The sequence below is a fragment of the Aspergillus pseudonomiae genome (genome assembly GCF_009193645.1).
Source record: "Aspergillus pseudonomiae strain CBS 119388 unplaced genomic scaffold BDV37scaffold_196, whole genome shotgun sequence".
NCBI classification, from domain to species: Eukaryota; Fungi; Ascomycota; class Eurotiomycetes; order Eurotiales; family Aspergillaceae; genus Aspergillus; species Aspergillus pseudonomiae.
Window position 1 is genome coordinate 1 of NW_022476188.1, and position 22,503 is coordinate 22,503.

Below are 22,503 nucleotides of genomic sequence, written 5' to 3' on the forward strand. Positions count from 1 at the left end.
AAAAAAAAAAAAAAAAATAAAAAAGAAATAGAATAAGAAAAAGAAAAAAAGAAATCAGGAAATGAGCACGTGCGGCGGCGATTTCACAATACTGGTAGCCCTCGTTTCGTGCCATGATCCACATCGACGAATTCGTCATTTTTCCAAACGCTTCCTGCTTCGCCAACCCTCCATACATTGTCCGCTGGGCTGGGCGCCAAGGAGCGCTCCGATCTCTTCCAATGACTGTCATCCTGCATGTCTAGGCATGGCACGTCCTGAACTCAGCCAAACGCTAAAAATCGGGTCCCCCAGCACGTTGGCCAATTCACTGTAGTCTGGTTAGGAATCACTTAAAAGGTCCCTGTCTCCTCCCACTCCGTAGATAATCGAACTCCATTGCCCTTCAGTATCGATCGTTTCTAGATCAGACCCTCGTCAGCAAATACGTCTGCATAGGGGTGCAATCAAAGCTTCCTCTCCCATGCCGGGCGAAAAGAACACTACCTCAGGGTCCGGGGACTCTCCCTTGAGTCAACCGGCCCATACTCTTCCCTATGATGTCGTGATTAGAGAACTCGGCTCCAGACTCGATGAGGGTTTGAGCTCGGACGAGGCAAAACAACGTCTGCACCAGTATGGCCCCAACAAGCTGGAAGAAGGCGAAGGCGTCTCCGTCATCAAAATCCTCATCCGCCAGGTCGCCAACGCAATGATGCTAGTTAAGGGACCCACTTTCCTTTGTCATGATCCCCCCTTCATTGTATAAGAGCTCCCAGAGTCTGATCCAATTCGTCGTTGTAGGTCCTGATTCTGGCCATGGCGGTCAGTTTCGGTATCCAGTCATGGATTGAGGGTGGCTTCATCTCCGCCGTGATCGTGTTGAACATCATCGTCGGCTTCTTCCAGGAGTATGCCGCCGAAAAGACCATGGAATCTTTGCATTCGCTGAGCTCACCCACCGGTACAGTCTCCCGAGACGGTCAGACCTTCTCGGTTCCCTCCGTGGAGATTGTTCCGGGTGATATGGTTGAATTGCGAACGGGTGATACAGTTCCGGCAGATCTCAGGTATGTCTTCCGTGTATATCATATGTCAGTTCAATCTCGGTTAACGGTGAATCCTATCAGATTGGTCGAAGCCGTGAACTTCGAGACGGATGAGGCCCTCCTCACGGGAGAGTCTCTCCCTGTCCAGAAAGAATATGACTCCACTTTCAAGGAGGACACTGGCCCCGGCGACCGTCTGAACATTGCGTATAGCTCCAGCACGGTCACTCGTGGCCGTGCCCGTGGTGTGGTGATCGGTACCGGTATGTCCACGGAAATTGGTTCTATTGCTGCCGCGCTGCGGGCCAGCAATAGTAAGAAGCGTCCGGTGAAGCGTGGCCCTAATGGGGAGACCAAGAAGCGCTGGTATGTCCAGGCGTGGACTCTGACTGGAACCGACGCTGTCGGCCGCTTTCTTGGTGTCAACGTTGGAACTCCGCTGCAGAGGAAGCTGTCAAAGCTGGCTATCATTCTATTCGGAGTCGCTGTGCTCTTCGCTATCGTTGTCATGGCTGCCAATCTCTTCAGTGACAACAACGAGGTCATTTTGTATGCGGTTGGAACCGGTCTGAGTATGATTCCGGCGTGCTTGGTGGTCGTTCTTACCATTACTATGGCTGTGGGTACGAAGCGCATGGTTGAACGGAACGTCATTGTTCGCAAGCTAGACTCTCTCGAGGCCCTGGGTGCCGTAACGGATATCTGTTCTGATAAGACGGGTACTTTGACTCAGGGTAAGATGGTTGTCAAAAAAGCGTGGATTCCCTCGAAAGGCACATACTCGGTTGGCACCTCCAACGAGCCCTTCAATCCCACCGTTGGCGATGTAACATTCACTCCGGTGTCTCCTGAGCACTTTGACGACGAAAAGGAGGGTGAACCGGCGGCGAAGCCCGAGGACCTCATCCCGGGGAACCGTCAGCTGGAGGACTTCCTGGACGTGGCATCCATGGCGAACTTGTCTCATGTCTATAAATCCGACGAAGGGGAGTGGCGCGCTCGTGGTGAACCAACCGAAATTGCCATTGAAGTATTTGCTTCGAGGTTCAACTGGAATCGCGACCGATGGACTAAGGGCGAAGGCGCTATGTGGCACCAGAATGCAGAGTTCCCATTTGATTCCACGATCAAGAAGATGTCTGTCATCTTCACCAAGGTTACTCCACAAGAGGAACGCTCCATGGTTTTCACCAAGGGCGCTGTCGAGCGCATCATCGATGCATGTACCACGATCATCTGGGACCAAGACTCGTCCACACCTGTGCCCATGACTGATAGCCACCGCAATTCGATTCTTCATAACATGGAAGAGCTCGCCAAACTCGGTCTCCGCGTGTTGGCCTTGGCTCACCGGCCGTACAAAGCAGAGAGCCGTCTGCTCGAAGATTCCGATATCAACCGTGAAGATGTCGAAAAGGACCTCTGCTTCCTGGGATTGATTGGTCTGTATGATCCTCCGCGCCCCGAAACGGCCGGTTCTATCGCAGCTTGCTACCGTGCCGGCATTGAAGTACACATGGTCACTGGAGACCACCCGGGAACCGCCAGAGCCATCGCACAGCAAGTGGGAATCCTCCCTGCGGATCTCAGCACGGTGGCAGCCGACGTGGCTGACGCCATGGTCATGACCGCCGGTCAATTTGATAAACTCACCGACGACCAAGTCGACGCTCTTCCCACCCTACCTCTAGTCATCGCACGCTGCGCGCCCCAGACCAAGGTCCGCATGATTGATGCCCTCCACCGCCGCGGACGCTTCGCTGCCATGACCGGCGACGGTGTCAACGATTCCCCATCGCTCAAGCACGCAGACGTCGGCATCGCCATGGGTCAAGCCGGATCCGACGTCGCCAAAGACGCCTCGGACATCATCCTCACTGACGACAACTTCGCATCCATCCTCAACGCCGTCGAAGAAGGCCGTCGCATCTTCGACAACATCCAAAAGTTCGTCCTCCACCTACTCTCCGAGAACATCGCCCAAGCCTGCACCCTCCTCATCGGCCTCGCCTTCCAAGACAAAGACGGCCAGTCCGTCTTCCCCCTGTCCCCCGTCGAAATCATCTGGATCATCATGATCACCTCCGGTATGCCCGACATGGGTCTCGGCATGGAAGTCGCCGCCCCGGACATCATGGACCGCCCACCGCAAAACAAAGCCGGCATCTTCACCTGGGAAGTGCTGATCGACATCCTCGTCTACGGGCTGTGGACCGCCGCGCTGTGTCTCGCAGCCTTCTCGATCCGCATGTGGGGATTCGGCGACGGCAACCTCGCACGCGGCTGCAACCGAGAATGGAGCGAAGAGTGCGATCTCGTCTTCCGCGCGCGCGCCACCACCTTCGTGTGCCTGACGTGGTTCGCGCTCTTCCTCGCCTGGGAGATGGTGAACATGCGACGCTCCTTCTTCCGCATGCAGCCCAAGTCCAAGCGCTACTTCACGCAATGGATGCACGACGTCTGGCGCAACCCGTTCCTCTTCTGGTCCATCATGGCCGGCTTCGTCACCACCTTCCCCATCCTGTACATCCCCGTCATCAACAAGGTCGTCTTCAAGCACACCGGCATCTCCTGGGAATGGGGCATCGTCTTCGTCGAAGCCATCCTGTTCTTCATGGGTGTCGAGCTCTGGAAGTGGGCCAAGCGCGTCTTCTTCCGTAGACGTGCTCGTGCAAACGGAACGCATTCTCTGTCCCAGGACAATGCCTCCCAGATGCCTTAACATTTGCTTTCCCTGGTCTCGCTTCCATTGCGGCCAGGGAACACTCCATCACTGGGTTTATGCGTGCGCTATATGGGTCTCGACTTATTGGTTTTGTGGATGCTTTTAGTAGTAGTGAGTTTGAAAAGGGGTGATTGGGGTTGTTGTTGTTGCTTTGTTTCTGTGTTTGTGTTTGTTTTTGCTTTCGCTTTGGCTTTTGTCTTTGTTTTTATTTTTGTTCTTGTTGTCATTTTAGGTTGTGCTTGTGGGAGCAGTGTATCTGTACCACTTGGGCTGAGCCTGGTAGATAGATTTGTAGGCGCAGTAGGTAGTTTAGGAAAAGAATGCCACTTCGTAACGGGTTCTGGGAGTCACGACTGTCTACTAGCCCCTCCCGGATGCGGTATTTGTTTACTGGATGATTTTATTCCCTCGTATATGCTTCCTTTACGTAAATAGGCCGTGCCATTGGTCGGTCTGTTAGTAGCTTGGAGTATAGTAGATTATCTATCTTTATATCTATGTCTCGTTTTCAGAACACTACACTGTATATAATAATCGCAATTGACCGAAATCGAGTTTAGATCTTCGCTGATGGCGGGCAAGTATAACGCCTAACCGAGGATTGGATGGCGATCGACATCGACCACTAAACAGGCCCTTCCGACGAACGGCCCGAGGTAAGGCAATTTAGAGCTGGGGAGTTGCCTGCAGAAGGGTTGGTTTTTGGTGAGATTTGTTAGTAATAAGGGTAACAAGATCATGGAAAAGCCAGGAGAGAACCCTTGGGACGCGGTAGCCTGCCTACGCGAGGCCGCTGAAGCAAAGAAAAGTAGCCCAGAATAATAGTTGATAGATATTGTATCAGTCTCACACGTTGGAGGTTCAGGGCAAATTCGCAGGCCGTCTGGGTTTCGGCCAGGGTGGAATATCTTGAAAGCCAGAGAGATCGGTCGTCACGATAGAGCTGGTCGTTCGTCATTTGATCCACAATAAAGGTTGAGGCTATGAGCCTGGCTCGGGATCTGTCCCTCGTCGTGGTTCTCGATCTCGCCGTCTTTGATCCAGCTGTCTTTCCTCGACCTACTCAGTGCAAGCATCCCGGGATGCTGCTTGGGTCGAGCCCATTGCTAAGCCATTGGCAATTAACTTGAGAGCCCGACAGCATAGCAACATCTGAAGCCAGGGTTCCAAGCATAGGGAAAACCCCATGTTGAGGATACATATACGGTGTCGGAACAGGGTTGGTGTCTATCGTAGTGGTGGTATTGAGATTACTATCAAGTTAGTGTAATGATCGAAATGCATGAGAAGGGAACCATACTCTAACCAAGGGAACGAATCGACTAAAACTTGATTCGTGTCTACCACTGGATCCGCTGCCAACACTGCCTGTTTAGCCACCTTCATCAAGTCCATACTGAGAACTTTTCCAACGGTGTATCCAGTATGTTCAATGTCATCTAAGCATCTGATGCCCTGCTCCACCACAGCGAATGTTTCATGTGCCTTTTCTGGTTCTGTTCCCAGGTTCAGTACGTCGTACAGTAATGTCATGATGGCGGAGACCATGTATGAAGCCAGCGCCCCGTCGTACCGGATATCGGGAAACCGCCGAAAATAGACGTCGTGAGCCAAAGTGATCAAATTGCGTGCTGCCGCCGTCGAGTTGTCGATGCATTCTTGCAGACGAATACAACCTGCAGCGATTCGCTGCGCTTCGCTCGTGGATGTGAAGAAGGTCGTTAAAACCAGGGCCGGTCGGTATAGAAGCATCCGCACAATATTGTAGGCGAATCCCAGGCTCAGACGCTGAATTTCTTGCCAGTCCTCGCCGACGGGTACGGACTCGTCGAAAAAATGCAAGTACTCTGGCAGACATCGGGTGGTAGCTTGTAAGGCTGCATCGTATTCCAGAAGAGTCTGTTCCACCTTGGCCATGTCTACAAGACTTTTGATACTAGCCGGAGAGTAAACGTCCACGGAGATGTGGTCGGCCAATTTGGCAATGTCGGCCATAACCCTTGTCCACGTGCATTCAACTGCTGGCGGGTGGAAAGGCCCATCCTGGTAGCATGGGATATCTTCGGGATATACGGTATCAATCTGGTTGTCGGACAACGAGGAAGGTCGGCCCATATACACAGACGATAACCGCTCGAAAACATACATAATCCAAAAGGTATGACGTAGTCGGTGCAAATGTGGTTCGCGACCGCCAGTCACTTGGGATCTATGGAGACCTAGGACCATGGCAGTTCGAGTAGCATGTCCCAGGTACAAATACGCATCGTTCTGCCGCATGAGTTGCAAGGAGTACATGGCCTAGGATGTCAATTATACATCCATACAAATGAAGGCTGGATCATGCGTACCTTCAATAACATCAAATTCACCGCCTTGACACTTGGCTCCTGCATGAAGATAGAGCCTTCGGATACTCGACTCGAAAAGTATTCGGCCCATTCATCCGCTCGGTTTTCTTGCTCACTTTTCTTCAGTCTGATCACACGAGCCCCTATGGCCAAGACCATGAATAGGATTTCTTGGTTCTTCACCGGCCGACCTCGTATCGGAGTTTCCCACATCTGCTTCCACGAATCAATAATCTCCGTATACACAAGCACCGGCATCTGCGGGTGGACGATTCTAAAGTATGCTTCAATAAATACATCGCCTAGAGCTTGAGGGAGGAATGCCTCCGCCGCCAACCGTGACCGGCGCAGGTCGCCATCGGCATCAGCCGTGAACATGAACCTCTCCACACCCCATTTCAGTAAGCCATCCGGGACCGGCCCCGTGCGATAGGTGAGTAGTGATTCCCGAGAGGGCGGTTTTTGAATTCGTTGATAGATTCTTTGCAGGAAGGCGCATCCAGACGACGGGCCTGAACATGATCAGCATTGATTCAGGTCTCCAAAATACATCAGCCACCCTCACCGTAGAATTGGAAATTTCCTGTCTCGGGATTGGAGACTCCAATGCCGGCCCTCAGCTCGTACTGCCGCTTGTAGTGGGCCGGATCGTCGACGAGGCGGATATTCGGACAATCTCCAGGCACTGCTGGGGACTGTGGAGCCGGTAATAACGTTGCTGGGGTCCGTGGCTGTTCTTTGGTTTGGCGACTTTTTCTGTTACGTATGCTGCCCGTCCGATAGACGCATCTTTGAGGATTTCGGGCGCAGGCGTTGCATGGTTGTTCGCCGTTGCACTTAATTTTTCGCGAACGGCAATGCTCGCAGGCTCGAGGTACACGCTCCCTTGGGGAAGGAGTCATTGTGAAAGAACATAGACCCACACCGGCTAATCGGTGTAATGTCTACAACGTGGAATGAAAGTGATATTTCTGTGCTTTCTAATCAAATGCCTTTGTATGCACATCGGGATATCATTAAGCCGATCCAGCACATATTTAGAAACTAGCATTCATTGGTCAGATGGAAAAAGCAAGAGTTTGGGTCTTGATATCGACCAGCCGATGACTTTTCTTTGATGGTATCTTGCCAAGAAACCACTAATTTCTAGGATTGATGTTAGTAAGCCAGGAAGACATGGGACAAAGAGAGTGACCATGGAACTCACCTGCGTTACTCAATTAGGACATAGTCTCTTGAGCCGAGGAAGATAAGTTAGTAGTTGGAAGTAGAAAAGGTGGAGATGAGTGCCGAGCGCTGGAAACCAAGCTTATGAACTGGTGGATTAGTAATCTCACCAAGTCCCGCCATGGATTTGTCATCCACTCTTTGTTCCACCAACAATATAGTTATACTTCGTGAATCTTACATATTGTTCCCTGGTCGCTCCTTGACCTCCAATGCCCCTCCTTTTCTCCGTTCTCCCCATGATTCTCACTAACTACACTCTACACACTCAAAATGCCCCAGAAAGCAGTTGTTTTCACGGCTCCTAAGCAGATATCCCTCGTGTCGGACCGCCCTCTACCTAAGCTTCGCGATGACTATATTTTGATTAAAACGGTCAGCGTAGCACTGAACCCCACCGATTGGAAACATGTTGAATTGGAGCTCGGGACCACTGGATGCCTCGTCGGATGTGACTACTCCGGGATTGTTGAGGAGGTAGGTAAGGACGTCAAGAAACCCTTCCGCAAAGGTGATCGAATCTGCGGTGTTACCCATGGCGCGAACGTTTTGGAGCTCGAAGACGGTGCCTTCGCTGAGTATATCGTTGCGAAAGGTGATCTTCAGATGCGCATACCCGACTCGCTGAGCTTCCAAGAGGCAGCCACCTTGGGCGTCGGCATCACCACGGTTGGGCAAGGGCTCTACCAAAGTCTGAAGTTAGCCTTGCCAACTGAGCCTATCTCCCAGCCGGAGCCGATTTTGATTTACGGCGGCTCTACTGCCACCGGCTCTCTGGCTATTCAGTATGCCAAGCTTTCGGGCTACAATGTCATTACTACCTGCTCGCCTCACAACTTCGACTTTGTTAAGAAGCTAGGTGCAGATGCTGTATATGACTACCGGGATCCCAAGGCCGCTGCGGCTATCCGTGAGGCTACCAACGATAATCTGAGACTGGTCTTTGACACTATCTCTCTGGAGGACAGTGCGAAGTTCTGCGACAAAGCTCTTTCAACCAAGGGTGGCGAGTACAGCAATATACTGAATAGCAAAATCGAGCGTGAGAATGTCAACGATCGCGCTACCCTGGGCTACACCGTTGTTGGAGAGCCAATCCAGTTCGGCGATCTCGAAATTCCTGCGATACCCGAAGACAGAGAATTCGCCGAGATGTTCTGGAAACTCTCCGAGCCCTTGGTTGCACAGGGGAAGATCAAGGTGCACCCGGTTAAGGTTTGCGCCGATGGTTTGAGCGGTGTGCTGCAGGGGTTGGAATTGCTGAAGGAGGACAAGGTTAGTGGGCAGAAGCTGGTGTATAACGTGGCTGAAACTCCTTGATTTTGGATATGGCCAGCTCTTTCCTTGGGGTCCGAGACTCTGCAATTGCTACCGTTTATCTCGATAATGTTAACGAAATAGTCATCATGACACAGAGACATTAGCTAATCTCTCTACATCAATTGAATATTGTAATTCACATACCTCCTGGCAATATACAAGCGTCGTGCATTTTACTAAAAGTGAAGTTATACAGTCATTCCCAACAATGTGGGCAGTTGCAGGATAAAACAGTGACGGACGCTATCATACGATGAATGCTAGAAACATTCCAGAGAATGTTTGACCTATCTTCACAACCCGAGCATAATATGACTACGTCGTCATTTCTTTGTTCCTTGAAGTCCTCTGTGAAGCTCTGAGGTTCTTTGTATGAGCTTGTCTATAAAAAGGCCCTCGTCTTCCTAACAATCGCGTCTGGACTATCATTATAGTCAGTCATTCACTACTATATCTAATTAACTGGCTCCATCTTTCCGCTCGCTTAGTATATATACCTGCCCTGGATCATACTTCATACCACATCTACCATCAGCCAATCTATAAACGCAAGTCTGCATCGGCAGAAGACATATGTTATATTTCTATCCCACTACTGAAGCATCATGGCGTTATAGGGTCATATCTACTTTTCGACTGAGGCGTAGTCTTCAAGCCATCGGTCTTGTCAACCTCACCTTGTTTATATTGGTGTATCATGCGTCCACCCTCAAAGATGCCCCGTGAAATCGCAGAGGCCAAACAGATGGTTCACATGGACTTGCCCGGCCTTACTACTAGGGCAAACAAAACGAAATCTCATGTATTGCATGATGCAGCCTTCATTTTCAGAGCTCAATTCTTTCCAGAATATATATACTTCCACAGGATGTGGAGGGGAGAAAACTGCAGTACTCCTGGCTCAATGATGGCGAGCTAAAAACCTCGGCGAACGAATTCGAACGCATAATGAACCTCATCAACGCAATCGACCCCCAGTCCAGTGGAGCGCCGTGTCCTCTTGCCAACGTTCGTGCGCCTAGCTCGCTTCTGCACTGTATTGAGCAGCGCAGATCCTACGAATACACAAGCCGGCTGCTGTTGAGAAGGGCGTGGATCTGGGTGTCCCTTGACGCACGCTCATCAGCCATAGTGGATAGTCTAGAGACTAGACAACGTGGTATTTATGACATCCTGACTACACATTATGTTGGATGGTAACATCTCATATCATAATGTTTGTTTCAAGTGTGGTGGATGATATGGCTACAGAGACAGATAAGTCCTCACCACTCGTCTAGGAAAGTCAGCGCCTTGCGCTCGAGACACAGCGGGCGATGAATGAATATCAGCAGTCAGGGCCGATCAGTAGTCGCTGGGCCTCAAATGTTGCCGTTCATAGTCGTATCTTCAGGTTCGGGCTTGGGACTCACCCGGATGATCGTGCACCATACTGCCCCTACTGGGGTGACGGCTTGCTACTATCTGTGGAGAGACACTACGCCCTCTCTTTCGCCTTCCAATAAACTCCAAACTCGATCACTTAGGTCCGCGTGTCGCGTTTGTTTACCTTTTCGCTTCCAGCTGCCAACTTTCGACATGTATGATCATCATCAAGGCTAAGTACGTAGCCTCAACTATCGAGCTCGGTTTCCGGACAGGCGCCACGGCCTCGACGCGCCCTGTCGATCCTTTTGACCACAAGCACGCCAAGCAGTCTCTTGAACCAGTACATACTGATTCAAAATATCAAACAATGGGCACAATACGTAAGGCTTCATTGACAATGTTAAGCCATAAGTGTCACAGGCCGTTATGTTGGTCCCAGGTTTTGTGAGAATTGCAGAATCCTCCTTTGCATCCACCAAACACAGCTTGCCACTCTGTATTGACAATACAGACGATTTCTCCACAGTACCTACACAGTCTTGACGTCTGGTACTGCCTCTTCACTGTGGTCCCTGGAAGGCCTGGCTGGGTAGAGCTTTCTCTACAATAGTCTCTTGATCCCCCTTTCCTTTGGAAGAATTTGATATTGAAGAGGGTTTAGAGAGACTGCCCATGCCAGATACTGTTGGTATGCTGTAAAAGAGGATCTGTGCTCGCCTGCGAGCTACTGGCTGAACAATACCTGATAATCCTTGTTACTAGAGAACGCTTATTCCGCACTTGCGATAAGTGACTTTGACACCGACAGTGAGCCGAGATCACGATTTATTGTGATGATCATGTTAATAAGTGTGACGTGTCATTTCGCCGCCGAACCGAAACTCTTGCCCTCTTTCTTTAGATTGATTGGGCGAAAAGAGTTCAGCCGTTCCTCCCCTGTTTACTCTGCTCCCAAAGCGCTTGGGCATACATGCGATAGCGAAGTCAAGGCCATTATTGAGCAGTTTCCAAACGTACATCCAAAGCATCCAATCTGTTTGACTTGGACTTTTCATCCGTCGAAGTCAGCAATGCTATCTCACTTGCGAACTCTATATACGATTGATTCGAATAAAAGGCTCAATCGTCTCGCTGACGAACAGTTAGTTGCTGGGCTGTGTTGAGGCTGACCACCGGGGCCCTCACCTGGTAGTGGCGTGGGGTCTGGGGACATGGTGATGGGCAAGCTGTATTTACATCAATAACTGGACAGGAGATCCTGTGGTCGTCGGTGGACTACAGTTGCTTTTCGTCAGAGGTTTGGATAAGCCCCTGTCTTTCCTCAGCAAGACAACGGCACTCGGTATAGAGTTTCCATCTCACAGATACACGGAAGAGGTCACTCACAGAATCAAGTCATGGGATGAAAGGACCTCGCAGCCCGTAGCAAGGGGCAGTGTCTATCGCGGCCTTCGTCTGATTCCCGCCATGCCAGTGGACAATGAGCACTATATAGTAGCCACAGAAGCTGGAGTGGCCGCCCGAACTATCAGCCAAATGCTTGACCCGCTATGCCGACTCTTCTGCAGGTACATATCTGGCATTATTCAGGGCGCTAGAGCTGTGCAGCCTATCAACTACTTACCTAGAAGTTGACGACAAACATATCATCCGTTGCATCTCGGACCTGAACGGCAATACTATACAGTACACAACTGCAAGTGTGCACGCTTAATATCAATTCGAAGTCGCCTAAGAAAAGCATCAGAACATCGACGTATACAAGGAGCCCAAGGTATGCTCTATATATACTGACAATATCCAACGATTTTGTGTTGCCACAGCAAAGAAGGGTTTAAAGACCAGTGTTATCGAAACCGGTAGTCCTGCACAACTAGAGTTTCTTGGGCACGTTCAAAAGGTATTGCAGACCAAGATCGAAAGAGAAAGAACGTTCAGGGACTCTGGAAACTTCGCAAAGCAGGCGCCATTGAAATAACAAGAAAGATTCGCAAGACAATGGACTTGAATTTGCTACAAACGTCGACGCTTTTACTTTCCCTTCTCCAGAACCCGTGGACAATCATTAGGACATGGCCACAATTCGATTGAAGCGACGGTTAGAAGCCCAGCCCTTATCTGAACACCGGTCCGGCAACTCCCTCAAGCTCCATGAATACCTGGAATCTGGGAATCTATACACGGCTCCACTAAGATACAGTTTACGTACAGGTTTCTATATTATACTGTCTACATCGGAATCTTTCAAATACCCCATCGTCGCCAATTTCAGCTACGGATCCAAACTATTACAAAGGATCCCCATATATTACTATATTCCTTTCTTTCAGGCCCTGAGCTGCTTGTGCAGCTGTGGACAATACTTCCAGCAAGTGACACCCCATATAACTTCGTGGGCCACTTGCGAAAGTCTCGAGAACCCTACGGCATAATGGCTATGCCTCAAGTTAATTTAAAAGACATGGTATCTATTGCTACAGACTGCCGTTCGTGGCGAAGTCAGAAGGAACGCATTATAGCCGCACCGGTACCCTTTTTTCCACTGCTGGAAGATCAATGGTAATCAAGTATCAATTATATCCAAAAGAGATGATTCTTAAGTTTTATTCCTATGACTTGGGCTGGAGCTCAAAGGCCTGCCCGCCTTTGTTGCAGTCGGGCTCTTGATTTTGATAACGCGATAACTTGGTTGAACACTTGTTCTAGAAGATAGGTACAAAGCTTATACTATCGGTAGGATTTCAACGAATATGCGCTCGATTAAAAGCTATGATGCCTATAGTCTAGCTTATACAAGCAATCCCAGCTCAGTTTTTCCATGGAGCAAATCCATGCGCACTGACATTAAGTGGGTTGTGAAGGAGGACAAAGGCTTTGGAATGGCACTAAAACAAAACGAATGGGGAAAACACTGGAATGAGTAACTTCCTTAGAGCGGCTAGCCATGCGAAATGTTCTTGCGGCCCATTGCGGCCACGGCCCGCTGTCTTGGGCCAAAATATATCTCGCTGAAGCATGTTTTGCAGAGGGAATTTGAATTGATCGATACCAGACGCAGCCAGCTCGGGCCCAAAGCCCTGTTCACATACTTTCCCGATATTGAAACTTTCACCATCAAAGTCCCTTCCCCCCTGGACAGGCTGGCAACCCTATCTGGCCGAGAGCGGCGGTTAATCCGCGAGCCAGGTCTGTCCGCTGGTGGGGATATAACCAGCCAGCGTACGACCTGATTATCTTCTGGATAAGTATGGGCGAGAAACCAAGGTCACTATGGAAGAACATCGACGACGACCTATTTGTACTCAACCCGTATAAACAAAATGGACAACAGGCTTTGCGGCACAGATACTGAAAATACTCGGCATGAAACCCGCGGGGAACATCGACCAGTGAGGAAGACTAATCTTTAGGAAGAACCAGAATGGAAATACATTTTCTTTTGAACCTTTTATATCCCGAATCAGTATTGCATCCCACCATGTCTGGGTGCAATGATTTCGCTCACGCAGACTGCACACAAGCTGTGTAGTCGTGGAAGTGGGCTATTCGGAATCGTATCCACATCTCTTACAGAAGAAAAGTTTGTGGATTCAAGAGTCTACCCAAGTGAACGTGGTTATTCTTGTAAAATGGAACAAAGGGCCAAATCATCAGGTATCAGGATACATCGAGCTGTATCGTCACGGTGCACCCAGCTCGCCTTCTTAGTACTAATCAATCACAATATAGCAATATAGCGTGCTTATAAGTGGAGTATCCGCTTAAGGGTATTCACCATTCGGTACCTCAATCCCTACTCAAATATGCTGGCATAGTTGTCTGTCTGGGTGAGCACGACGAGTTCGGTTTCTGTGAGACCCTTTGATTCGCAAAGTCGTCCGCAAGGTAGGTTTTTATACCCTCAGGATCGCAGCCCGCCAGCAGTACATTGACATCCAAAGAGCCGGAGAACGTATGGAAGGTTCGGGGGAGCTTGCAACATTGATCCTGAGGAAGTCAATCGTACACTGCTCCTGGCCACAATAAATGGACTGCATGCATTGGTTCAAGGGAAGCGAAAGTCTGAGAAAAGCAATGAATAGAAAATATCGAGAGGTCTGCATTCGCAGAGACAATAGTAATGTCTGCGATACGAAAAGGACACCGCTGAGGACGAAGATCATGGTATGTGTTACGCTTCAGTCGAACGTAAGCTTGACCATATATCGATGATTTCGTGTTGTAAATGATATGTGCATTCCCCATTCATGCAAATCCATATATACACATGCTGTCATTCAACCGTGAACCTAATATAACATCCATAATGATCTAAACATTAAACCAGCATCAGCACATACACCACCAACACCATCTAACCCATGCACCAAACAAATGCAATAAACCATACCTCATAAAACTCCATCTATTCATACATAAAAAAAAAAAAAAAAAAAAAAGGCAATCACCAATCAAAACTCCCAGGCATAGTACACCTCCCTCCCCCGGTAAGCCCACCCTCCCCATCCTTGCGATCCTCCTCCTTCTTCTCCACAGCACCCTCCCCCCAACGCTCCCTCCAGCACGCCAATTCCTCTCTCCACAGATCAGTCACGCACGGATCACACGAGCTCCCACAGCACTCGCCCAGCCCCGGCGGCGGCGGCGGATCATCATGGCCGCGGTCCGCAGCGCGGATGAGCTGCTTGGTGCGCGTGCCCGTCAGTCTCTTTGCCTTCTTGATCCGTGGCACTTCTGCGGGCTTGTAGAGGGGTTCTGGGGCTGGCGTGGGGAGAGAGGATATGGGGGATGTGAAGGAGGCGATTAGGTGGGCTGTGAAGCTTTTTTGGGGGGGTTCTTGCTGCGGTTGGTTTGTTGTTGTTGTGGTTGTCATTTTGAGATCTGGGTATTGGTTTGGGTTTGGGGTAGTTTGACAGTGTTTGCGTACTTTACTGTTCTGGCGGTTTGGGGGTTATAGATGTCTAGATGTCTGGATGTCTACTGGATGCGGATGCCGAGGATTCTCGTGCAGGGAAGAATTATATCCCGCTTTATTTTCGTGCCGAATATAATCATTATAATAGGGTCGGGGAGTTAGTTTGGACATTGTTACAAAAGAGTGGTGGGATGTCGTTTTGGACGGTGAATATATCGTCCCTCCTAGTCGCTAGAGAATTATCTCCAATGGACCGGTATTCTGATCTTTCCAAACGGAGAAATGGAAGTAGGGTTCAACCTGCGGACTTTGTTGTAGAAGGAATCCCGAGCTTGTCACATGAGGACGGCCTCGCCCGATACCGGTCACGTGGTCGGCCCTCTCCAGAACCCCCAAAGGACACGACATCCAAGGGGGAAAAAAACCAGAAGAAAAGCTAATTGGGGTTCTAGATACCATACATGAATCACCAGTCTCAGCAAACCCCTTACCGCACTTGTTGCGGTGCGAGAGACAAAAGCTCAAGAAATGAAAGCGATCATCACAGGGATCGAAGAAGCGACGAGTGGACCTGCGTCAATGGGCAAAGTATCATGGGACAAGGACCAGAGCCCCTTGGCGCAGCTCTAGTCCGTCATTAGCTCCTGCGCTTCTACCGAGGATCTTGGAGCTATCACGGACATGGTCTGAGCTGTCAGGGCCAACCATTGTTGGGTGGTAGCCGCGAAAGGAAGAAAAAAAAAAATTTCTTCATGCATGAATGAATGCAATGGTGTGCTGCAGGTGGCTTTTCGTGTGACTTTTATTATGACTCTTGGAAAAACAATCAAAAGTAAAAAAATTTTCATCAACACCTGGGACCTTCTTTTTGGCCAGCGCCCAATTCTGGTCCGCGGCAATCGTTGGTGGTGAGCGGTGACGTTCACGATCCGGATCGAAATCCACAACGGCACAACCAGTTGTCAAACCCTTTGCAATCTCTGAGGCTGATGTTTCAGTGAGGTCAGGTCAGGTCTTGCCGGGTTGTGTCTACGCCCTGGCGTGGAGGCGGTGTTTCATAATCATTCTACAACCTGGCTTGTTTTTGAGTTCGTTCTTGGTTTCTTTGTTCGTCTGCCTTGGTGGTCTCACATTCTTGTCGTCTGATATGGCTGATGGAACCGGGTCAAGGGCAATTGCCCCTGCCACCGCCAGTTATGGCCAACGTGGCCGGGGAAGCTTCTTTCCCGTTATCCACTGGGAAATGGCCTCTGTGAGCGGTGTACCTGTAAACGATCTCTACGGCTGGAGGAGCTCACCAAGCAAAGCTTTCTCCAGATTTGGTAGCTTCTTAGCTCGAATAGCTTGTTCGTAGGGAAGGAAAAAAGCCACGGGACCGATTGCTGCTTGTGGGAAGGTAGGGACCAGTCAGTCCCCAATTGCCGTCTGTCTCTTTTCGTTGACACAACGCGTTCGGGACGAAAAAGTCCGGGGTAAACAAGAGAACACGTATTCCGTGGGCCAGCCCAAGTAGAGCAAAAACAGATAATATACAAGGTCGAAATTAAAACGAGTTTATCAGAGTGGCTCGAAAGTTGGGAGTTTTAGTGGCCATTTTAAACTCTATATGTACAGTGTATTGGGATGATAGATGATGCCGGGAAAGTAGTACATGATATATAAAAAGACCACCACAAGATTACCTCCTAACTGAACGGCGAAATCGATAAAGACTTTCCATTCAATTTGACCATTTGAGAATTCAAGGAAATTGCATTTGCCTCATATGCCCTTTCGGATAGACTGGTTGTTGCCAACGATCCGTTTAAACGTACTTGCACATCATAGCAACCATCAGGTCGAACAGACCAATGGCTTCGACGAAGGCGAAACCAAGAATGGCGTAGGAGAAGAGCTGGCCACGGAGGGCAGGGTTGCGGGAGACACCGAGGAGGAGGGCACCGAAGACGAGACCGATACCGATACCGGCACCACCAAGACCAATGGCGGCGGAACCCATACCCATGTTCTGGGAGACCTGGACCATGGCGTCGGCGATCTCAGAGGAGTACTGGCGGCGGGCCTGGACGTTGGCGAAGACCTGGCGAGCGTTGGCCTGGATCATGGAAGGCTGCTGGCGCTTGACGGTCTGGAAGGGGGTCATGGGGATAGCGGTCTTGCGCTGGGTGGTGAAGGTACGCTTGGGGGCAGCGAAACGGGCGGCCGGGCGGGCAACCTTGGTGGTTGCGGCCATCTGGGAGGCCAGGCGAGAGGCAAAGACACGAGAGGAGGCCATTGTGATGGTAATTTGGGATATGATTTTCTCTGGTGAGAGGAGAGAAGGTGGAAAAGAATGGGTAGACAGAACTTTTTAGGAGGGAAAAAAGCTGGAGAAGTTGACAACAGAGGCCTTCCGGGACATAAATACTCTCCCGCTAAATTTTCGCTCGTTTTCCCACACACCCGGCCCCCCGTCGGTCTTAGTGCGCTGTTGGGAAAAAGCCCTACTGCGTGTATATCCCTATCTTTCCACGCACATCCTTTGTTGCCCAGGGATGCCTCTGACTGATCGGGTTCGTTCGGGAGGGGGCCAAGGGAGGATTCCTGTGGTACAGCCAATTATTCCCGCTGCTGGGGTGGCCGCGCAGGTCCGCGGATGGAGCTGGATGTGCTGGTCGACGAGTCTCCGTTGCGATTGTGCGAAACGGGCATCCACTGGAAGCTCCATCCGGACCCATTGGTATCTTACGCCAATTGCCATGGCAATTCCTTTTTGGTTGACCCCATTTTTTTTTTTCTACCTGTCTGTCTTGTCCTACTGAGTACAAATACTCTACGATGTGTCCTATTCCCCATCCCCCAAGTAACAGTTGCCCGGCTACAAGGAAAAAAAAAAAAAAAAAAGGCAGGGCTACGGTATGCATCAGGAGGCCGAAAAAAAGGGAAGAGAAATTTCAGCCAGGGTGGATCCCTGCATTCACGGATGGGTCCGATGGACCGGTTCGGATCCACATGGCGCACCGCAATCAACCAATGTCGACCTGCAGCCGGCAAGCTAATTTCTGGTCTTTTTCTCGGACTCGAATCAACCGGGCCGAATCGGGCATGCGGCTCCACCAGCACCGGAGTTTCCCAAACAAAAATAAAAGTCATAACAAGTGAGGCGTCTCAGGAAAAAATTAAAAAAAAAAAAATGAAAGCAGGAATTTTGGCGACACTCATGGTTGACCCGAGGGAAGACAAAGCCAATGACTTCGGGTAGAAGGAAATTCGTCTGCAGTTGCTCGATTGTCACCCGGGTAGCAGTGGTTATATAAATGCAGGTCAACTGGCACCCAGCCCTTTTTTTTTCCCACGGAGAGCAAACTCGAACTTCCCGAACTAGGGAAACACTAGTCCGGATCTCTGAGGATAGGATGAGCTCACCGACTCTCCTATTGGGATCCATTCTCCCGTTTTAGGACAATCCGCCACGCTTGGTCGGTTCAGGGCAACCAGACAGGAATGCTGACGGCGGGCTCCTTTGCAACCACGCACTTCTCCCCAATCCCCATTTTTGCTCCTGGAGCACTCAGTTCCCTTCCGAGGGTAGTGTCCAGGTTATATAGGTTTGGATACATCAGAGAAATCCTTTCTGGGGAGAACCCGACTTGGACGAAAATGTCCCGTCGGTGGACGACCCGAAATTATTGTGCTCGTCAGCACTAATCCCAAAATTTAATCTCACCCTGGGATGCAGAGCCAAGAATGGAAAATCAAAAGTAATAATAATAAAATCAACCAAAAAAAAAAAAAGAATAACCCGACAGGTCTCATATAACTGCCTCCCCTTGATTTCTTTTTTATTTTTCTCTTTTTCCCTATCTTGACAATTGATCTGTCCACCCTATAAATACTTTTCCCAGAAACCCTGGATTCCATCCCTTTTCTCTCGTGGATGAATGGAAAAAATTATGTTAAGGGCGATCTCAGCCTCCCTGCACCATTACGTAACCTTGAATTAATCTATCTGGCATGCCGGAAGTAGCAGGGATCACAGCAGATGAACAGGTTCGAAGCTGCAGTCGAATCTTGGTCGAACTTAAGCTTGCGCTTAACGGTTGCAGGGAAGTTCCTGTGACTCGCCGAAATTTCCCGCGTTTCCTCCGATTTTCGGTCTTGCTCGCTGATGAGAATCCGATGACATGACACATGACACATAGCTCGTAGCTGGACTGCATGGTTTGACATGGATTGAATTCTCGATAGTCAGCGAGACTGAATGGAATTACCTAAGGCTTTTGCTGTACGCGGGACTGTATATTGGGAAAGGGACGACATCTTTCGAGGGTGATGGCAGGGCTAGCAATTCCCGTGATAGCCGCAGTTTGCCGTTGTCGCAGCCTGAGGCATCAGAGCCTCGTGTTTATTTGCCTCGGTTAGACAGCTTAGGACGAGGGAATCAGTTTGACGTTCATATCCAGTGGTAGACAGAATATGAGAGTAATTCAAGTAGCACTGTCGAGGTCAGTGTAATGTTTAGTGTGAACCACTATGCGGGATACAATTGAAGCGATAATGGCTCCTCGTGGTGGTCCAGATATCATCTCAAGAGCTCTGGGGTGAATATATATCTGGAGCCTACACTTGAGTAGATCCTCATACAATACTCCGTACATAACTCGGATACCGTACACTACTGAACCCACTAATCTTACAAGGACCATGACTTGCACAAAGCTACTGACTCAGAAGAACATTCTATATACTATCTCAACCAAATCAAAGCACGGTTGACATGAACGAGGCAAGCTTTTACCCCGGGGCAAGTTTCCACTTTTGCGATGCTATCTTTAGCGCTACTTAAATTACCCGTTTCGATTTACCCACCATTCCCGTTCCATCCGCTGCACTAGTCCTGATTGGGATCCGACGCGCTTGTAGTGACAACAGCATCAATATAACTATCATAGCTCCTGCAGTATTCGATATACGGCTTGTAGAAGGTATGTCAGATTGGAGTGGACTTTGTGGATGCTCTCTAGTCTGCACAAGGGTGGTCATGACGGCATTGGTATAATCGCTGTTGTGTACTGATTTTGCGATAGTCGTGAGAAACCACATTTTCTTATTCGGGGTACACTTTGATCTTATGGTGGAGATTGGGTGCTGTTTTAATCTGGAGTTTTAGGGTTCATAGTTGGTGATGGATGTATAGCCTGCGTTGCGTTGTCAATACTAGGGTACGCTGTAGTGTACTATAGCCAGACTCATGCAGTGTCCACCTCGCTCCCTCTCGGCGCTTTCGTTCCATACTCCAACACCACCCGCACATCCTTCCCTGGCTCCAAATGTAAAACCCATTTAACCTCTCCCTTCTTCTCCATAATGGCCTTTCCGTTTCCATGGCTCGCTTCCATATCCAGCTTCACTTCATTACCCTTGTCATGCAACCCCTTTGGCTCCAGGATCTCCACCTGCAGCTCCTTGTCCTCGCTCACCGGCACCTGATCCAATACCGTGATATCCGCCGCCACGCCCTTGGTATTCTTGATCCAACACGTGCGCCGGAACACAGCCCCGACCTGTCCGGTGAAAAACCCGGTGTTCAACCGTCGCACCGTTGGTTTACCATAGGTCACCAGGATCGAGGGATCCACGCCCAAGGAGACACTGAAGAAATCGCCCGGCGCACAGTTCGGGATCGTGGCCGTGCCCAGGAACGTTCCATCAACCGTCAAACCCACTCTGCCGCGCATAATCCGCAACGCCGAGGTGTTCTTGATCCGTGCGCGGTAAAACGCTTCTGCGCTGTGTTTCGGGACAATGATATGTGACAGGGTGACTGACTTCAGGTCCAGGTCGGCCAGCACATGGCGTCTGTTGTTGCTCGAGGGGATGAGCGTCCGCTGTCCGGGAAGATCGTAGGTCGTCGTGAGTCCGTAGTCTTGCTTGACTGATTCTTGGTGTTCGAGGGACGCCGAAGCTATGGTGTCGATGTCGTTGTCCGGCTCGTCTTCGCTACCCTCGTCGTCCTCATCTGCGTGGTCAGTGGGACCTGGCTCTTGGTTCTGAGTGGCTGCTGCTGCTGCTGCTACTGCTGCAGCAGTAGCTCTCCCAAAGACGGATCCCCCAGATGATCCGAAAAGACCTCCAGATGACGCCTGTTGGGTATGACCCGGTGCTTCTCCTGTATTGCTCGTTTGATTTGGTGCCGGGGGAGCTTGCCCTCCAAAAAGGCCCCCGGACGGGCCAGGTTGGTTCTGGTTTGGCGGCGACCCAAAAGCACTGACTGTAGATGATTGCGCCGCACCAAAGCCAGACCCCGCCGAGTTTTGGTTCTGAGCCAGCGGAGCTCCAAAAAGACCTGAAGACGCTGGTTGTCCGAATCCAAAACCCTTCTGAGGTTGTGCTGAAGCCATTCCAAACTGGCTGGTCCCCGAGGGACGAGTTCCAAATAGCCCACCCGTTTTCACAAGCTACATTTCCCATTAGATCATCAACTCATCCCTGACAAACTCGTACGTTATCAGGGTCAGCCACTTACAGATCGATTCGATTCACCACCCCTCAGAATCTTCTCCCAAGAAGGATGCTCCTGGTTCTCCCGAGTAGCATCCAACAACTTAATATGCCAAGGATGCAACGAGGGGATGCGCTGTTCCAGCCCAGAAAACGACGCCTGCGACGTCGACAGCGTCACCCGCGCATCCGTCCACGTCTCCGAGCTCGAGTTCCGAAACTCAGCGCGATACGCCATCCGCGCCGACGACGACGGCGTGTTAATGCGCAGCTCATAGCGCGAGCTCCAGCTCACGCCGGGCACCACATAGCTCAGACGCAGCACGACATCTACGGGCTCCAACACCTCCGCGACGGAACTGCGCCGACTCGACCCCGGCGTGAACCCAGCCTGGCTATCCAGATGCACCACCACCTGTCCCACCCGGGTCGTCCAGAACTTAAGCCTCTCCTCCCTCTTCAACCTCCGCTGCTCCGCCCTCTTCGCCCGCTCCCCAGCCCTCTTCTCCCTCTCCCTGCGCTCCTTCTTCGACGCAGCCTCCCTCGCCCTCTTCAACCGCCCCTCTACCTTCCCCCGCCTCTTCCCCAACTTCGCCAGCTCCCTCTCCCCCTCCCCAACCTGCACTTCAGCCCGGTACCACCGCTCATTCCCCTCCGTGCGCTGCCGCGTATACAGCGCCAGGAACCCCTCCAGCGCCTCCGCATCCGTACTCTCGGGCTTCATCTTCCGCGCATACCCATCCAGAATCTCCAGCACGGACAGCGCCATCGCGCGTTCGTTGATCGCCCGCGCAAGCCGCGCCTCCACGTCCGCGATCTCGTCCGCGAGAGCCTTTAGCTCAGGGTCATCGTCGTCATTGTCCGAGTCGGGGTCGGGTTCTACCGAGTCATCGGAATCTGATTCGGCGGGGTAGACGTCTTCGAATTTCTCCTGTCGGGGCACGATCGAGGTTTGGATGTCGGTGATTGTGGCGGATCCTGTGCCTTCGATTAGGAGGCTGTCGCTGTTCACTTGTGGGTCGAGGCCGGTGATTTTGAGGTCGTGTTGGCCTGGCTGTGTTTTTTTTTTTTTTTTTTTTTTTTTTTTTT

At 50.6% G+C, this 22,503-nt stretch overlaps 7 protein-coding genes across 7 annotated transcripts; 2 read left to right on the plus strand and 5 right to left on the minus strand.

Annotated features, from left to right (window-relative positions):
• The first annotated feature begins 62 nt into the window (after positions 1 to 62).
• Positions 63 to 4,148, plus strand: BDV37DRAFT_266869 (cation-translocating P-type ATPase). The gene is made up of 3 exons (XM_032083959.1): positions 63 to 700; positions 784 to 1,049; positions 1,110 to 4,148. The coding sequence occupies exons 1-3, from the start codon at positions 464 to 466 to the stop codon at positions 3,748 to 3,750; spliced, it is 3,144 nt and encodes a 1,047-aa protein (XP_031934329.1). The 5' UTR covers positions 63 to 463; the 3' UTR covers positions 3,751 to 4,148.
• Positions 4,149 to 4,816: 668 nt separating this feature from the next.
• Positions 4,817 to 7,006, minus strand: BDV37DRAFT_289791 (Zn(II)2Cys6 transcription factor; the record flags this gene model as incomplete). Its single annotated transcript, XM_032088549.1, has 4 exons — positions 4,817 to 5,006; positions 5,054 to 6,054; positions 6,105 to 6,616; positions 6,670 to 7,006. 4 exons carry the CDS (start codon positions 7,004 to 7,006, stop codon positions 4,817 to 4,819), a joined length of 2,040 nt encoding a protein of 679 aa, XP_031934330.1.
• A 623-nt stretch (positions 7,007 to 7,629) lies between these two features.
• BDV37DRAFT_266874 (zinc-binding alcohol dehydrogenase family protein) lies at positions 7,630 to 8,675 on the plus strand. The gene has a single exon (XM_032083960.1). It carries the CDS (start codon positions 7,938 to 7,940, stop codon positions 8,649 to 8,651), a length of 714 nt encoding a protein of 237 aa, XP_031934331.1. The 5' UTR covers positions 7,630 to 7,937; the 3' UTR covers positions 8,652 to 8,675.
• A 5,788-nt stretch (positions 8,676 to 14,463) lies between these two features.
• On the minus strand, positions 14,464 to 14,905 carry BDV37DRAFT_292636 (uncharacterized protein; the record flags this gene model as incomplete). Its single annotated transcript, XM_032089223.1, has 1 exon — positions 14,464 to 14,905. Exon 1 carries the CDS (start codon positions 14,890 to 14,892, stop codon positions 14,464 to 14,466), a length of 429 nt encoding a protein of 142 aa, XP_031934332.1. The 5' UTR covers positions 14,893 to 14,905.
• A 1,833-nt stretch (positions 14,906 to 16,738) lies between these two features.
• Positions 16,739 to 17,209, minus strand: BDV37DRAFT_277242 (ATP synthase subunit C family protein; the record flags this gene model as incomplete). Its single annotated transcript, XM_032085712.1, has 1 exon — positions 16,739 to 17,209. One exon carries the CDS (start codon positions 17,207 to 17,209, stop codon positions 16,739 to 16,741), a length of 471 nt encoding a protein of 156 aa, XP_031934333.1.
• A 590-nt stretch (positions 17,210 to 17,799) lies between these two features.
• Positions 17,800 to 18,744, minus strand: BDV37DRAFT_266878 (uncharacterized protein). The gene has a single exon (XM_032083961.1). It carries the CDS (start codon positions 18,359 to 18,361, stop codon positions 17,999 to 18,001), a length of 363 nt encoding a protein of 120 aa, XP_031934334.1. The 5' UTR covers positions 18,362 to 18,744; the 3' UTR covers positions 17,800 to 17,998.
• Positions 18,745 to 20,162: 1,418 nt separating this feature from the next.
• On the minus strand, positions 20,163 to 22,183 carry BDV37DRAFT_277243 (uncharacterized protein; the record flags this gene model as incomplete). The annotated part of the gene is made up of 2 exons (XM_032085713.1): positions 20,163 to 20,672; positions 21,440 to 22,183. The coding sequence occupies 2 exons, from the start codon at positions 22,181 to 22,183 to the stop codon at positions 20,163 to 20,165; spliced, it is 1,254 nt and encodes a 417-aa protein (XP_031934335.1).
• Positions 22,184 to 22,503: the final 320 nt, after the last annotated feature.